Raw genomic sequence first — 16,944 nt, 5'->3', positions numbered from 1 at the left:
AGCTTCAGGTTCCTCCTGCTCGTCTACACCTTGGTAGGTAATTGCTCTCCTCCTTCATCCACTTGTTCAAAGTTTTCTATTGTTGATCGGGGTTAATCAGCAGATCAGCGAATCAGCCTGGATCCTTTGATGGGTGAGGTGAGAGATATACGACCTCGACAGCCGCATGTGTTACGTGAAAAAGTGTAAATGGGGTTTCCTCGGTCATCATGATGGGTTGTCGCAATTTCCCCCACAGTCCGAGTCGTGTCGGCTGTTTAGTGGGCTGTAAACGGTGGATAGTGCAGTGCCCGCCTATAGGACTGTCCGTTTCTGGGGTCAAACGACTTTGTCCCAAACTCAACGCCGTGCAGCGAACTCCAATGGAAGGAAAAACAAACCAAACCTGAAAATGATACTGAAAACAAGACGTGTACTAGGTTAGCAGTGGTCCTCCATTTCAGGGTCATGCGTATGGACATGCCTTTTGGAGAGCAAGAGCGGCGATACACGGTCTGATACGCAGTTGGACCGTTACCTAGCCGTTGGGTTCCATACATACAGTGAGACAATCAGTTCTGAAGAGGCTCTTGGAACAAGTTGACAAAGTGGAAATCCTTATCAAAGGCACCGACCACTCTTTTTTTTTTTTTTTTCTCATTGCGTGCAGAAAGACGCCGCTCATCCCCGCCGTCAGCGTCGCCCGTGGGTGCTAGAAATGGAATGGGCTCAAGCTGCTAAACGGAAGTGCAGGATCGGAAAGGTTTGCGATATAAGGAAGGTCTAGCGTAAAGGTAGAAGCAGAATGGAAGAAAAAACTCGGCGCGGCTTCCATTCTCAGCTTCGGTCCCGTCGGAACAAGCAATCAGCTCGGGCGTGCCCCCTTCCACTTCTAGCAATGGAAATCCCCAAGGTAGTCTGAGAAACTGGACCCAAGGTGCACACCAAACGGGATTCACGATGGACCGGAATTTCAAAGAGCTACAGAGACCAAATACCTCCCTAACACATCGAGGGTCTGAGTAGCGCACTATGTACCTACCTCTTGTTGCCGGTGTATCTGCTTCAGTTCTGTTTTTGAATTGCCAAAGCGGAAGTTGCCGATGACACTGTTGCGTGAGCAAGGAGCTGCCAAGTGCCAAGGCATGCAAGGGTTAGGGCACACTGGTGTCTACTTCCCTACAGTGACGGAGAACCTGAAGGTAATGGAACTGCCGTGGATTGGTTACGACATCGATGACGGGATTCTTCGTTGCTCAATTCAAACGGCGCCTTCAGCAAATTAAAGCAAAACAAAAACCTCTCCATCTCTTGTCCATTCTGTAGAACACGGCCGGGCATCTCAATATCATGGGACCGATTTCAAACCCGGACTGGAACCCTAGTGTACGGAGTATCTTTTCTTGCAGTCCGACAGTGCAGCTGACGATCACCAAACACCGCCGATCAGTGATCACTGCAGTGAATCTCCTACGCACACCTTCAACAGCTCTCAGGAGCAGGAACTTTGCAACCCACGTCGGCAGCTCTTGGGGAACACTATCGTATCCATTCCATGCGTCATGGTGCCTACGCAAACACTCGCAGACACACGTGGAATACGGTACCATTCTCCGCAACATCCATCTCTGCCAATAAACGAAGAAAGCTACACTACCAGTACACTACGCACCAGCACATTGGAATACCGGTAGACCTTCACCAAAACACGGACCAATACACGAGGCACGCGGCAATGTCTCACAGACTCTTGGGATGGTTCCGACTGGCCAGTTCCCAGCTCAAGAATGAGTTCGTATCGAAAGTTCCATGTCTACTGGCCTGTCTTTAAACCAAGATATCGGCGCCCCCGTAGCGCAATAGAATAAAACACGATAGGAGCTTCGGCTTAAAATATTGCGGGACACTGCTGACGATACCCTAGAATAGCGCGGGTTGGCACATCAGCAACGCAGACACAGTCAAATAGGCACCCACGCTACTCTCCGATCCCCCCATACCACAAGACCGGCAATCTACGCAGGAATTTCCATCTCCTCGTTGTCGTCCCCTTCTACCACACCCGTCATCAGCACCGGGCGGTTACGCCATCCCTTGAGATTTCGATGTTTGGTATGGCTTGTGGTCACAAACATTCACCATCACGACGAGGGCGAGGATTGCTTCTTCTTCTTCTTCACGAATACCGTCTGCTTATTGGATCGCGGGAGACTGGCCGTATCAGCCGTAGCCCCTGCATGGCCGTAACCCAAGCTCGACCAAGTTTGCCAAGCCAAACCAGATAGGGGCGTAGGCTTCCAGACGGCGGCATGGGCTTCGAGGGGCTTTTGTGGGCATCTGCAAAGCTAACCCATAACGGCATGGAATGATTGTGTCAGCCAGATTTTGCGCGAGGATTTCCTTGCGATCAATCTTGCCCTTGCAGGGCAGATCCATCCGTTACGAATGTCAATCCAGCAAAAGCCCACTGAAAACTTCCAGCAGAGAGTTCCACAAGAGAACCATGGAGGCGTTAGGCGAGCCTCCAGAACCTAACGATTCTTCCATCGCGTCAACATGCTCGCACCCGTTTCCCTTTAGCCCCACAAAGTCCACCGAAGAGCGGAGAGGATGAGCAAGAAAAAAAAAAGAGTCACTGTCACAGTTCTCGTTCTCCCACAAGTGCCGAGATCTGATAACGAACACAGGTACCTACCTCACGAGTGCATGATTCAGTCGCTCTTTGGATCTACGATTTGTGGACGGTACAGTTACGTACTCATCGTCTCGTCGACATATTTCGCTCAGAAACCGAGAGGGCCGACCATGAATCAATATATTGGCTCCAGCAGCGTGTAGTACACCGCAGACTATGCGTATGTATTCCACCCGCAACACGGGCTGTGACGAAAGTCAACCCCAGAAGGTGTCCAACCAGAGGATCATCTTGAGCACGCATGGTAATTGGTTCGGACAACTTAAAGATACTAATTCGCCATGCGTTCCTAAGCTGTAACACATGGAGCCTGTGGCCCGGAGCAAAATCAGTTTCGTGGCAGTTTACATGACATGAGCCTGTTACGTACTTACTAACAGCTTCTTACGATAGGCGTTTGCTTCGCACTTACAGTATATAAAGCTCTTCTTGGACCATCGGATGCTGAAGTGGCTAGCCGGAAGCAACTGAAAAGTACATATGCCGGAACTTTAACTACAACGGAGACGAGGGGACGTCCTGAATTCTCATGTCAACTTCTCCGCCGTGGGGATGGTGTAAAAGTCAAACATATGGAAACCCACCAGAGGAATCCACGTGCTGGACCCGAGCATACAAGCATTGTAGCCCCGCGAAGACCCGGTGAGGGGTCGGTCAAAACTCCATTTTGAACCTGCGAGCCCGGCGACCCCTCTCGGAAGTGGTGACAAGTCGGGCATGTGCAACGAGCCCCATACCTCGGTCAGCTCGGATCCTTTTGGCAAGTCTTCCCCCGGCACCGTCGAAGGGACTGAGTTTGCTCCGAGAATAACTTGCCGAGCTGTCTTCACTCTTGATACGGAACTCACCGGTCCGTTACCGCTCTTCTCATGATCAATTAGGATGCGTTAGATACATATGCTACTGGGGCCTGTGATGCCATCTACATAGTAGGTAGCTTCGATGGCGGAAGGACATCCGGTGTGATGGAAACCGAACCCCGCGCGACACCGCTCTCAGGGTTTCTAGGCCCCCTTGCCTCACGGAGGGAGGGTCCTTGGTGTTTACCCCACAGTTTCGGCCGACTTCCATTTAGAGTGCAAGAACCGGCCTCCGGTTACCTGAAGCTCTCAAGGATCTTCTTTTTCTGGGTCTCTCGGGCTTCTCTGTTGCTGGCTTGCAGCGGCCCCAACGTGTCTGGTGGAGCACGGAGCAACAAATGTGGATGCTCCGTGCTCCGTGGTTCCTTTACCCACCGCGTGCATAGCGTGCCCGACGGCCCCTAGGAACGCGCGAAACATTTCCACCTCTACCCCGACGAGCCTCTCGGGAGCTTCCAAAGACGTTAGCAAAAGTGGAAAAATGAACTGCAAAGGAACGAGAGAGGTAAGGTTCCCGACCGCGCCTAGCGTAAGAGCTAATCATGGCGTACATAGGTGCATGGAAGCGTGGATGCTCGGCGTGGATTCCAGTGGTGGATAACGGAGAAAGAGACTCAACGACTGTGGTTTGTCTACACTACGGGGAAAGAAAAAAAGGAAAGCATGGGAAAACTTTTGCAGAATCATATCCACATGAACAAACTTTGTTACAAGGTACGTACGCTTGTCGATTCCCTCCGTTTACTGCCGATAAGACTTCCGTTTTTCTCAGGAATCCTGAACCGGCAGTCAGTGTGCCTGTGGGGGAGCAAGGTGTCCCGCAAGTCGAAGTTGAGAAGATGCGGTGTGATGGGATGAAAAATCGCGAGTCCGTGAGCCTGTCCCTGCTTTTTACAGGCAACCTCTTACAACCAACCTGATCCCTACGAATTCGTCACACAGAAATCTGTACCGACGGGAACCTCACACAGCTTCTCAACCAGGCCAATACTCTGGGGCGGGAATTGACAGCTTCTCACTCTGTGCGGTCCAATAAATCGCGCCAGCAGGTCTGCACTACTGGGGGCAGCACAAACATGGCGAGCCTCGGTTTCCTTCGTTGCTTGGTATTTCCTACTCTGTTCTTGCTTCAGTTTTTAGTGGTACCCATTATCCATTGCTACCTTATCGTTGTGAATTTTCCTCTCCCGTTTCCGACCAAGTGGAAGCTCTGGAGCTCTGGACTCCGAAGCCACCTTACGGTACGGTGCTATGATGCCCGGGCACAGCTCTTGGGCCGTGGTAGCTCCAGCAGTGGAGGACTGTAACCTTTCTGGATATCTCCCTATTGGAGGCCCAAGAAGCATGCCTCTAGGGGAGGCTCTGTCGCTCTTCAACACGTCACTCCATGTTTCTCCAATGGGCAGCAATGAGGCTTACTTAGAGGTATCTATGTACGCACCGCTCCTTTGTGCCTGCAGGTTGTTGTAGACTGCAAGCGCAAGTTAGTGCCAACAGGCAACAGAACCGACAGGCAGCTGTCCTCTTTCTTTCTTTTGCTCTTCTTCGTTTCTTCGTTCCTTCAAGCCTACACCACAAGCAATCTGATATCCTTTACTTTTCTTCTTCTTTATCAAACTCGAGCACTTGGGGCTATTTTATCGCTCCGTCACAACGGAAAGGACCCGATCACCCGAAGCCGCGAGCTACGGTAGCACTCAGAGGCAGGCACCATGGTACACTACAGGTAGTCCGTCCCGCTGTGGTTGGTCCTGGAGCTGTCTTTCAGCTGTGTCCTTCAAATGGATCACATTGGCAGTTCCTCATGTTATCTGCCTTGTTTGATTATCAAGCTTCCAGCTGTACGCTAGAAGCACACAATACTGCAAGGCACCATATGTCAAGTTTGCATCCTGTTCCCGACCAATTAACGAAAAGTTGGCGCATTTTCTAGTGCGAGGTACAACATGTGCCGTACAGTAGTGGTACGAAGTCGCACCTAGACTTGTCGATCACTGGGTCTAGCTATGATTTTGACAGCTGTTGGTCTAAGACATGATCAGTGACACCTCGACCACTTTCCGGGACGGGGCTCACGGAGGACACAACCTTCGAAAAGAAGTTTCCGTAGTCCAACGGTCACACCGCTGCCAATAGCGTACAGGTGGATTTTGGGTGGTGTGACAAAGCCGACCGTCGCCTACGTAACCGACGCCAGTCTAGTATGGGCTCGTTGGTCCTATCTCGAAATCTCGATGATAAAATCCCCTAGCTGACATGGACGAGGCAGACGGACTAGGCACCACTGAGACATGAGGCCGTGCGTGGAGCCTCCGTCCGGGCCGGTCTAGGGCATCCGTCGTCTTACAGCAAGAAAATAAAACCAGCCCTAGGAGCTACTGTACCAGGTAACCAGAACAAGGGGACTGACCGCTGCAGACCGACAATTGGAAATAAGGAAATCCGAGCCGATTGTCATGGGGATGGATTACCGAAGGACTCGGTTTCCCATCTGCTTTGGTGTTCTCGTCCGAACAGTCTCATTCTGGCCCTGGCCTTCCGAGATTCAGCTCCTACCCTCCTGGTTTAGGATCTGTATGTTATGAGAAAGCCGAACGAAGCGAAAAACCACAAAGACGGGAAAGGAAAGCACGCGGCTCAGGTTCTGTTCCGATTGCCCAACAACTTCAATAAAGGCGGGGCAAGCGCTGAAAGCGACGACCCAAGGCGAAGAAGGAAATCCCTAGCTACGGTACGTAGAGGAGGAATGAATGGATGGATAATTTTTCTCGTTCGGCAGTTCCTCTATTGTTGTCGTCGTATTCCTCTTCCCGACCCGGGGCCCTCCTGCCGAACGTACCGGGGGTGTCTGTTACACGGGACGGCTTCTTCGCAGCGTCAATTGGACAATCTGTCCACTATGTTCAGCTTCCATACATTGCGATCCCGTATAATGTTTTCTGTTCCGTTGTTTGCTTTCTTTTTCTCCTCAGCCGCTCGTTAACTATTCCCGAAGTCGGGACAGATGACAGGTGAAGCCGACATCGACGATGCGAAGATCGTAATGCCGGTGTGATCCCTTGAGATCTGATTGGTCAATTGGCGCCGTTTCTCGAAAGCCGACATTCCATTTGTTCGAACTCATCGCTTCGCTTTGAGTACTTGTCCTCCGTTGTATTGAGGTATCTTGATTCATGCATACCTCTAGATACGAAGACTCGGGCTAAACAGAACACTCGAAGCCCGTCGTACAACCACGAGCAAACAGGAATATATCATATCAAAGCCGTCCTCGATATCATTAACATCCATCAATATACCCCTTCCCCAACCCCCATCGTTGTTACCTGACCACCCTCGTCCCGTCCCAAACTGTGACGCTACTCATCTGACCACCCATCGCTCGGTATTCGGAAACGGCAACCATATACGAAACCAACGCTTTTTTTTTTTTTTTTTTTTTTTTTTTTTTTTTTTTTTTTTCCAGCGTGGTATCATTACTTTTAACCGTCACCGAAGAACTAGCCAGCCAGCACCAAAACGGAACTTAAAGTTCAATAGAATAGGGACTTATAAGGTATGTATCCTTGGGGTCGCTTGCTACTACTGAAAGAGGAAACAGAGACCCCTTATGTTTAGTGTGAGCGTGTAACCTTGAGGGGTTCCGAAAAACCCAATTAGTACTACATAGCATGATGAGGAGTACATAGAAACGCCGACTTCACGCCAAGGGGCCAATGCGACTCATTCTGTCGCACCATGTATCTCCCAGAGCCCAAGTCGGATATGTAGGGTTTGTTTCGTACAATGTACGTCTATGGAGCTGACGTATACCCCGTTTTAAAATCCCTCTTGCGATCTTCACTGCTATGATGAACTTTGCATTGTTTGGGTTTTAATTCAAGGACACAAGCACGCGCAATAACACGCTACAACGTGCTGTGTTGTTTTCGACACCAGAGTGTATACCTACGATTTATACGTAGGTAGGTACATGAACATGGCCGCTGTCATGGCCACGCGGAACAGAACCACACTGCATACCTATATAATACGTCTCAGGTAGAAACTCTAAAAGTAAGACGTGCATAAGTGAGGCACTTCGATGCTACGTCAGTCCAGAAACACTCAGTGTCTGAGAACAGATATAGGTACACATGCAGCCTATGAAGAAACGTAAGAAGAAGGGGCTAGAGCAGGACTCGACCAAATGACTTGCATGCGTCTATGTTGCAAGGTTTGTGCCATTTGGGTGAATGTGGGTTACGTAGAGCTATGTCATATAAGTTCTACTACTTTTTGAGGCTTTCTTCCTCTACAAAGCACTTGGTAAACGCTTTTCGTTGAGCCTGATGCTTTCCGATATCTCCACTCTAGAGCTGTTTTGTCGGTTGGAATGCACTCCCAAAGTCCAAGTCCCAAGGGTGTTTGAAAGTTTTCGGTAGATGGTATATCTCATGCAGAGAGAGGTATCAGTCGCCGTTTGTGTAATTTAAGTAGAATATTGCGCTGAGTATCAACGCAGTCAGAAATATGTTCTGGTCGATGGCATATACAGTAGGAGTTATCTTTACATTTTTGTCCATTTGATGGATATCTTGTTCTTGTGATGTCGAGGTGGCCAAAGATGCGAGTATAACCCGCTGAACCCCGGGACAATGAGAAACAAAAGATGAGCGGCCCAGGTTCGATACTGATTGTGTAAATTTGTGGAAGCGAAGGGGGAAAATGGAAAATAGCTTTTGTGATGACTGCTCATCCCAACAACACAATGGCTTGCCTAGGTACCTACCTCTATAGATGGCTCAACAAACGGTTAGTTAGTCTAGCGTTTACAGGTAGGTACCTATTCGAGTAAATGATGCATCAGTCGAGGGTACTGAAGAAAGATGAGCCACGAACCTGAAAACGAGCAATTAAAAGTTTGACAGACATTTCTAGGTAGGTATCTTTACGGTGTATAAAGATCATCGGCAGCCAACTCCAGAGAGACCATAATGCCACACATATTCGACCCATTCAATTTAGATCCAGTAACCACAGAAGTATTACATCAAAAGACCTCATCAAATTTACCCTTACACAACCCCAAGACGAACCAGAACCAGAGCAATCTCAAGTTCACTCACTCACTCACTCAACTCAAAATGACCGAAATCACCAAGCAATACGAGCAAGACATCCGCGATTACGCCCAGGTCTCGGAGCCCAAGATCGCCGAGGCCGGCCGGATGGGCGAGTCGATGCTGTGGAAGATTTCGAGCAAGAGTTCGCGAGACAGCCTCATTTCAAGTATTTACTACAAAGTGAAGCGCCTGGCGGATTCCGTTGAGTGGGGCCTGACTATTGATATCCCGAAGGCGAGGGAGGAGCTGGAGAAGGAGATCGCGAGGGCTTCTTAAAACTCTTAAAACGCGGTTTGATGGATGGGAAATCAGGGGCAGCCAAACAAAGGTGATAAGGAGTGGCTGGCAGAATGAAGGGATATATATGGTGTCAGGAAATGGGTGAGTGGGTGGTTTGCATACCTGGTGGAAAGTTTGAACGCTGGGAAACCTTGGCAGGCAGATGGAAGACTCGATATGTATCGTACATCCCATACTTGATGGTCACTTCTTCTTGTTGCTTTTGCGTAAGTACCTTAGTATTCGGCAAGCTAACAGATAGCATTGAAGTGAGAGAGAAAAATAAAAGTAAAACAAACAGGACGGACAATACATAGAAACAAGCTGAGCTGGCCAAATGATTAGATATTGCTAGCATGAGCAACCCGTGAAAAGTATGATTTCAAAAGAAAAGGGGGTATCTCCATCACGACGAAACTCAAAATACCGCCACCCACCCACGCCGAATCGTGTCTTCCAACCAAGCCAGATAGACACTCACTCTTCAACCTTGATAAAGCAATTCCTTTTGGCCTCCAACTTCTCGAACCCCCCGAAACTGATATCATACAAACGCACAACTCACCAAACCCACCCCATGCTTTCCAAAAACACAACTCCCTTCCCCTCACGTAGCACTCACTCCCTGATTCAACCTCCTATTCACTCTCCCTATATCAGCCATCACCACCCCCCTACGCCTTTTCACCGAGCTGATCGCTATCATCGCGTTCACGCCTATCAATAACCTCACTCGAGCTCTCTATCTCCGTCTCAACTCTCACCATCACCCTGCCACGTGGTGGTGCGTGTCCCAGCGGGTGTCCCAACGCCGTCCCAATTTGTTGTTGTTCAGGCTGACTGTGGGAAGTGGTGGAAGCAAAGGAAGCTTCGCCCATAGCGACGCTATATGGTGGCGGCGGCGAAAGCTGAGGTCCTGTTGAGCGAGAAGAGTGGGAAATGGTTTGGTGTATGACTGCAGAGTCTTGTGTGTGAGCACCAGGGTAATGGTCCTCTTTGTTGTTTTTCTCCTTCTGGGAAGACCACACGCGTGTGTCGACTCCTAGAGTGGTGTTCTTGTGGTCGGAAGCAAAGGGACTCCATGGTGCTGCTGACTTTAGTGGTGGTACTGTTGACACACCACCATTGGCTGTGCTATCTTGGGTATCGGATTCTTTCTTTTTTTGTTTCTTTCTCGATGACCGGTGTCGTTCCTCCTGTGGTGGATGTCTTGAGGATACCCCTGTAGGTGTTGGAAGTGGGGGAAGAGGGCAGTTGGGTGAATTCGAAGGTGGCAAGTGTGGTGTGGACGAGCCGCTGAGCGCGGTGTAGCCTGCAGAAAGCCTGTTGAAACTCGCTCGTTTCTGCTTTCCTTCGGTCTTATTGTCTTGGTCCGCGTGCAAGGAGGGTATGTAGATGGGCGATAGTGGCATTGGTAGTTTGATTGGGACATGGAAGGCATTCGGTCGAAGATACCATGGGTTGCGCGCTGGAGGAGTCAGATCGTCCGACAGATCAGGCCAGGGGTTGTTGTTGTTGAGTTGCGCTGGGGGTGAGGACTGGGGAGGCCACAAGTCTGGGAATTCCTTTCTGAGCTCGTCGTATGGGGAAGATGGATTGGTATGGGAGCTTTCACCCCCTGTCGGCGCAGGGTTTAACCGGGTCGTGAGAGGGATGTTCTCGGTAATAGGGAGAATAGAGGTATCGTGTACGCTGAAGATGTCATTCAATTGGTCGTTAGCATATGTGATGAATATTTTTGGAAAGCTCACGAGTCACATACCTTGCCACTGTACCACGTTTGCTGTTCTTTGTCATAGATGACCACCATGATTTCGAGCTTGTTTGGGTGCTAAGCTCAGAAGGTGGTTCAGAGTCGTCGGGGTCGTATTCTTGATACAGCTTGGGCCATATCTTTCCAAAACCAAGGAAAACTAGAACCAAACGGTACTGATTGTATGCCTCAACAGTTGTGCCGAAGGTGATGCAAATGGCTACCGCGTTCACCACTGGAATGTAATTGGTAAGGACCTCGGTGACTTGCATTTTTTCTGTCGTTGTGAACGAGACAAAGTTGATGTGGGCGTGAATGCGATCGAGGTCGAACGGCAGCGACCACGGCCAACCCTGAGCGATATTGAAGGCGAAGAAGACACAAACCAGCGGTACAACCAACACGAGGATAGAGAGGGTGAGAAAGTAGAGCTTTCTCCTAAGGCGTTTTTGTCTCGCGGTTCGTATACTGTCATTACTCGGGATGGCTTCGCGTGTGAGTTTCTCCAACTGCCGGTACTTGTAAAAACAAACTCCTGTATATGAGGTAAGCGATGACGAAACATGCCACGGACTCGGCTTCGTATCTTACCTGCCAAGCCTGCCGCACCAACCGTGAAGATTGGAGATGGGAGGATGAAGAAAACCAAGAAGACGCCATTGGGGTCGAAAACTGGATTGCAGCCGGCAAGAGTTGACACATTGTATCGTTGAAGAATGACGAAGTAAGTGAGCAAGACTTGTACGACCGGATTGCCGAAGATGATAAGGGCCGAGATTCGATCTTTGCGTTTCTTTTCCTTGGGACTAAGGCTGGTCACTCGCGGGTTACCGATCTTGTTGGCAAGACCGAGCATGATATCGAAGAGAGTGGTGTGAGAGATGGTTTCAACGGCGAAGAAGATGTAAGTATGGAAGTCGCACCACCCATAGCCGGCATACCACTTCTTGACATTGTTGTCTCGCCATATGAGCGAGTTGACGACGTAAAAGAAGTTGAGCGCGACTGTTGACAAGCAATGGACCGTGGCCCCGAATTCGCCGTTAGTCCATAATAGCTTTGCAGGAACGAGAGGAATCAAGATCCCGAGGAGTCCCAGAAAAACCCTGAAGAATAGGTTGACTTGGAGACCAATATCGGTGTAAGGAGGGGGAGGGCCATTTCGTTCTTGGGGCCCGGTGGTGTAGAAAGTGTTGTTCATCTTGGGCCTTTCTCCCCAGAGGCCTAGGGGAAGGGTTGTTTGTGTCTTTGTCGATGCACGAGTGATACAGGGACTTATAAAGTCGGGCGGTGACTGACGTGACGGGGCAGCAGATGAGGGCTGGCATCAAAGGGGCGACGACAAAGGGAGGATGGCGACGATATCAGCGTTGAACACAAGTGGAAAGTAAAAGACTGGGATTACAGTGAGAGCAGGAGCTTTAAGAAAGGCATGACACCGACGATGGCGAAGATGTAGTCGGGTCGTGGCATGATTTATTGGTCTATTCAGCGATGGTTGCGTATAGAGGATATTTGTGAATGGGAAAAAGATGGGATGTCTCAACCGCGCTGGTGGAGCGAAGGGGAGATCCAAAAGCAATAAAGTTTTGGTGTAAGTGATGAATGAGCCTGCCATCCGATATCTGCCATACAGTGGTGTATTCAAATTGGGGCCCTTATTGAAGCTCTATTCAGACCCGAAAAGGGTTTAGTGCGGGCCTCAACCAAAGATGGGAAGAAAGAACGTGTGAGTTGTCGCAGGCTCATTTTCCTGAATGCAAACTTACCACCGCACTCGTTGGGAAAAGGAGAGTAGTTGCCATTTGCCATTTGCCATTGGCGTGGTGGAATTGGCCGAATCGATCCTCTTGGTGTAACTTCTTTCAATGCCGTTGAGTGTAACCCGAGATCCTCAGCTTGCCGGTGGTACGTAGTACAGGCCGGTACAAAGCACGTGGTGACCGAGGGCGCTTCGGGATTTGGCTGTTGACGCCCGGTACCGGAAAGCTGGGTGGCTTCCGGTAGGTACCAGTAACCGGTTGACTGTTTCCGGTCTTTCCACTAGGTAGTTGCTATCGTCCTTGGAGGGTCGGAGATGAAGATCAGGTTGCCGTGGATTGTGATGTGTCAACCACCAAGGGAGGCAAAGATAGTAACTGGTGATGAGTGATGTCTACAGCAAGGCCCGATGAGGCAGTCAGTCGACTCAATGGATCCAATTTCGGAAATCGACATGAGACTTCCGAAGGATTATGGACGTCTTGGAGCTCGCGTTGGAAGAAGAAATTCCCATCATTTAATGGTCATGGTTGGTGTGACGAAGAAATGGATGATGAGAAAAGGGAAAATCGCACTTTGCTGGAAGTAAGTTTGTAGGATGTTAAGTTCAAGCGCACGTTACTAACTAACGGTGTCGTCTGCAGCACGCAAGTTGAATGTAAGTTTAATGTGGGGCACCAAGTTGAATAGACGCCGTGGGTGTGAAAATAGACCACCGCTAACAAACCTGGCAGATGGAGATCTTATCTTATCGGACCCCATGCAACCCGGACGCGCGACATGTGCCCGCATTGAGGAATCAAAAGCGGAACTGAATTTGGGACGCGACGAATTGAAACGCCTGGAAGCTACCTTAGCTCGGAACGCCTCTGGAGAAACTAAGCTAAAGTCAACTTTGTAAACATTCCAAACTCGTTTCTCCAAGTCGGCTCCAACAGCTTCAACATTCCCCATCCAACCACCGCAACCAGCCAAACCGTCAAACATGTCTGCCTTCCTCCGCCCCGTCTTTGGCGCCGCCGCCCGCCCGGCCGTCCGCTCTTTCAGCTCTACCTCCGCCCGCGGCATTGCTCGCGTCCAGATCATTGGCAACCTCGCCGACACCCCCGAGCTCCGTGCTACCAGCACCGGCCGTGAGATGCTTAGGTATGCTGTCGCCAGCAACTCGGGTCCCCGCAACGACCGCGTCACCAGCTGGTTCAATGTCAGCTGTTTCGCCGAGGGCAAGCTGCGCGACTTCCTGCTGACCCTCCCCAAGGGGTGCGTAACCCCCGTCTGAACTTTAGCCAATGAACAATAAAACTGACTGCTAGACAGAACCACCGTCTTCGTCGAGGGCGAGCTTTCCCTGAGGGCCTGGACCGACGAGGAGGGCCGCAGCAAGACCGCCGTCAACGTTCTTCACCGTATGTTACATGACCACCAATGCGCCGTTCCATTTCACATGTGCGCATTGCTAACCAACAACAACAATAACTACAGGCAACCTCGAGGTCCTCCGCCGTCCCTACAGCGCTCCCAGAGAGACCCCCGAGGCCGAGGCTGAGACCGAGGGTGAGCACCAGGAGCACCAGGAGCACCAGGAGCACCAGCAGTAAAGTTGAGCTGAGCTGAGCTTGGCATATGACCAATTGCTGGTTGCTGCTCGCCGCTGGCTTTGATACTCTTCCTGTTGGGTTCACGACTGGGCTTTATGGAGTCTGGTCGTTGTACGATGGGGCCATGTACGCCAAATATGACAGTTTGATTACGGATTACGAACTTGTGGTTCCAGCAGGACGCTTTGCGTAGCTTTGCGAAGCTGACCTCTCCTCTTTCCTTTTATACCCATGTACCACCATCTACCTCTACCCCTCTGCTAGGAATTGCAGAACTTTGGGTGTATCGTATGTTTATCAAAAGTTGATGCTGTGATACCTTGGTACCTCTCACCATCGCGTGTTCATGTGAAAAGTGATGCTGATGCGTTTGTTTGGTCTCGATCGGAGATGTGGGGTTCTTTACGCTTAGCTTCCCGGCAGTAACAGCCCAACAAACAGACGAACGCTACTACTACTGTGTAGACAGACCCCCGCGGCGTGGTGTCGGATATTAATCCTGGTCCACTTTTTTTTTCCTGTCAGTGCCGCCGCGGCAGTGTCGCATGCGATCGCACAAGTCGCACATTCCATGTTTCCCCATCCATGTTCATTGTCTTTCGTCCTTTCGCCTCCATCGCTTCCATGCGATCCCCGCAACCTCAGCCATGTCGAAACTCCTGATCTCTAGGAGCCTTGGCCGGCCCCTTCGACGGCCGGCCTACCAGTTCTGGAGCACCAGCATCATCAAGACGAGGACCTTTGCGACGGTCGAATCCGATGCGAGGTGAGCACCCACTTGACCACCCAGTCGACAACAAAAACACCGCCGCACCGCCATCCAGTCCGAAACCCCCCACAAAATACGAATGTCTAACCCGTCCTTCCCATATCTTTCAGGCCCTTCGATGTCGTCGTTATTGGCGGAGGCCACGCTGGATCCGAGGCATGCGCCGCAGCTGCCCGCGCTGGCGCGAGGACGGCGTTAGTGACTCCCAGCGTCGAGAACCTCGGTGTCTGTTCCTGCAACCCTAGTTTCGGCGGTATCGGCAAAGGTATCATGATCCGCGAGATCGATGCTCTCGAAGGCCTCGCTGGCCGTATCATTGACAAGGCTGGTGTTCAGTTTCGAGTCCTCAACAGCAAGAAGGGCCCCGCCGTTTGGGGTCCTCGCGCCCAAATCGACCGAGCGCTATACAAAAAGCACATGCGCGCCGAGCTCGAATCGTACCCCAACCTCTCCCTGGTTTACAACAGCGTATCCGACATTGTCGTCTCGGAAAACGATGATCCTTCCACCGGAGCGAAAACCAAAATCACTGGCGTCAGGTTGGAGTCGGGCGAGGTCTTACCAACAAGCCAGGTCATCATCACCACAGGCACATTCCTCGGCGGCGAGATTCACATTGGTATGGAAGCCTATCCCTCGGGCCGCATGGGTGAGAAGGCAACTTTTGGTCTCAGCAAGTCGCTTAGGGAGGCTGGATTCAAGCTCGGGCGGTTGAAGACAGGAACGCCACCCCGGTTAGACAAGAAGAGCATCAACTTCGGCGTTCTTGAAGAGCAGTACGGTGATGACCCGCCGAGGCCGTTCAGTTACCTAAACGACGCTGTCACTGTCAAGGACCAGCTTCACTGCTGGGCCACCTACACCAATCACGCGACACACGAGATTGTGCGTCAAAACCTCGACAAGACGATTCATATCCGCGAGACGGTCAAGGGACCTCGGTATTGCCCCTCGCTCGAGGCCAAGATCATCCGTTTCAGTGACAAGCAGCGCCATCTTGTATGGCTGGAACCCGAAGGCTTCGACAACGACATCATCTACCCGAACGGCCTAAGCATGACTGTGCCCGCTGAGGCCCAGCTGGCACTGCTCCGCACTATTCCTGGTCTGGAGGATGTCATCATGACCCAGCCCGGTTACGGTGTCGAGTACGATTATGTCGACCCCCGCAGCCTGAAGCGCACTCTAGAGACCAAGGCTATCCGTGGCCTGTGGCTCGCCGGCCAGATCAACGGCACCACCGGTTATGAAGAAGCGGCCGGTCAGGGTATTGTAGCCGGCATCAACGCCGGCCGCGCCGCTATCGGTCGCGAACCCGTCACCCTTTCGCGTGCCGACGGTTACATCGGCGTCATGATCGACGACCTCATCACCAAGGGCGTCTCGGAGCCCTACCGCATGTTCACCTCGCGCAGCGAGTTCCGTATGACCACGCGGTCCGACAACGCCGACTCCCGCCTCACCGCCCTCGGCCGCAGCTGGGGCGTCGTCGGCGACCGGCGCTGGAGCCATTTCCAGACCGAGAACGGCCAGATGGCCGAGCTGCGCCGTATCCTCAGCGAAACCATCCTGTCCCCGCAAGCCTGGGCAAATGCCGGCTTCGACGTCAAGGCCGACACCCGTAAGCGCAGCGCATTCGAACTCCTCTGCTTCAAGGGCGTGTCGATGGAGAAGCTCCACGAGAGCGGCGTCGTGCCCAAGCTGATGGACTTCTCGGAACGCGTGCGCGAGCGGACCTTTATCGAGGGGTTGTATGCGCCCCAGATCGATAAGCACGCGTTAGAGCGTGCCAAGCTAGAGCGCGAGGAGGATCTGAGGCTGCCGCTTGATTTGGATTATGACGCGATTATCAACCTCTCCCTGGCTGAGAAGGGCGTGCTGAAGGCGACCAGGCCTGAGAGTCTGGCGCAGGCGAGGAGGATAGAGGGTATGACACCCGCGGGCTGCATGCGGTTGCTTGCGCACGTGAAGAGGAGGAATGGGGAGCTCAAGACCGGTTACAGGCTTGGAGGTTTCAAGGAGATTGCAGCCCAGTTGGAGAATGGGACAGCTGAAGCAGACCTTGACGCTGTTGGTGATGCGTTGACTGCTGCTGATGGTGATATGGAGACTGTGGACGCCAAGGCGAGGGCTGCTGATCTCTGA

The 16,944-nt window shown here is 51.5% G+C and overlaps 4 protein-coding genes across 4 annotated transcripts; 3 read left to right on the top strand and 1 right to left on the bottom strand.

Moving 5' to 3' along the window:
- Window positions 1-8,660: 8,660 nt before the first annotated feature.
- Window positions 8,661-8,915, top strand: SMAC4_02282 (uncharacterized protein; the record flags this gene model as incomplete). The annotated part of the gene is made up of 1 exon (XM_003350521.1): window positions 8,661-8,915. The coding sequence occupies one exon, from the start codon at window positions 8,661-8,663 to the stop codon at window positions 8,913-8,915; it is 255 nt and encodes an 84-aa protein (XP_003350569.1).
- A 214-nt stretch (window positions 8,916-9,129) lies between these two features.
- On the bottom strand, window positions 9,130-13,083 carry SMAC4_02283 (uncharacterized protein). The gene is made up of 3 exons (XM_003350522.2): window positions 11,263-13,083; window positions 10,681-11,206; window positions 9,130-10,610 (listed from the first exon to the last, which is right to left on the bottom strand). The coding sequence occupies exons 1-3, from the start codon at window positions 11,870-11,872 to the stop codon at window positions 9,593-9,595; spliced, it is 2,154 nt and encodes a 717-aa protein (XP_003350570.1). The 5' UTR covers window positions 11,873-13,083; the 3' UTR covers window positions 9,130-9,592.
- Window positions 13,084-13,231: 148 nt separating this feature from the next.
- On the top strand, window positions 13,232-14,412 carry SMAC4_02284 (uncharacterized protein). Its single transcript, XM_003350523.2, has 3 exons — window positions 13,232-13,692; window positions 13,750-13,838; window positions 13,915-14,412. The coding sequence occupies exons 1-3, from the start codon at window positions 13,418-13,420 to the stop codon at window positions 14,028-14,030; spliced, it is 480 nt and encodes a 159-aa protein (XP_003350571.1). The 5' UTR covers window positions 13,232-13,417; the 3' UTR covers window positions 14,031-14,412.
- Window positions 14,413-14,677: 265 nt separating this feature from the next.
- Window positions 14,678-16,944, top strand: SMAC4_02285 (uncharacterized protein; the record flags this gene model as incomplete). Its single annotated transcript, XM_003350524.1, has 2 exons — window positions 14,678-14,796; window positions 14,910-16,944. The coding sequence occupies 2 exons, from the start codon at window positions 14,678-14,680 to the stop codon at window positions 16,942-16,944; spliced, it is 2,154 nt and encodes a 717-aa protein (XP_003350572.1).

The sequence above is a fragment of the Sordaria macrospora genome, chromosome 4 (genome assembly GCF_033870435.1).
Source record: "Sordaria macrospora chromosome 4, complete sequence".
NCBI lineage: Eukaryota > Fungi > Ascomycota > Sordariomycetes > Sordariales > Sordariaceae > Sordaria > Sordaria macrospora.
Note: the sequence above shows the minus strand (reverse complement) of the source record. Positions and strands in the feature narration are given on the sequence as shown.

What these genes read in the sequence shown, in the direction of transcription:
- SMAC4_02284 (XM_003350523.2), top strand. Translation starts at nt 13,418, where the DNA reads ATGTCTGCCTTCCTCCGCCCCGTCTTTGGCGCCGCCGCCCGCCCGGCC. An exon ending in CTGCTGACCCTCCCCAAGGG is followed by an intron (nt 13,693 to 13,749) that starts GTGCGTAACCCC and finishes ACTGCTAGACAG; the next exon opens with AACCACCGTCTTCGTCGAGG. An exon ending in CGCCGTCAACGTTCTTCACC is followed by an intron (nt 13,839 to 13,914) that starts GTATGTTACATG and finishes CAATAACTACAG; the next exon opens with GCAACCTCGAGGTCCTCCGC.
- SMAC4_02283 (XM_003350522.2), bottom strand. Translation starts at nt 11,872, where the DNA reads ATGAACAACACTTTCTACACCACCGGGCCCCAAGAACGAAATGGCCCT. An exon ending in TGGTGCGGCAGGCTTGGCAG is followed by an intron (nt 11,207 to 11,262) that starts GTAAGATACGAA and finishes CCTCATATACAG; the next exon opens with GAGTTTGTTTTTACAAGTAC. An exon ending in AAACGTGGTACAGTGGCAAG is followed by an intron (nt 10,611 to 10,680) that starts GTATGTGACTCG and finishes TGACATCTTCAG; the next exon opens with CGTACACGATACCTCTATTC.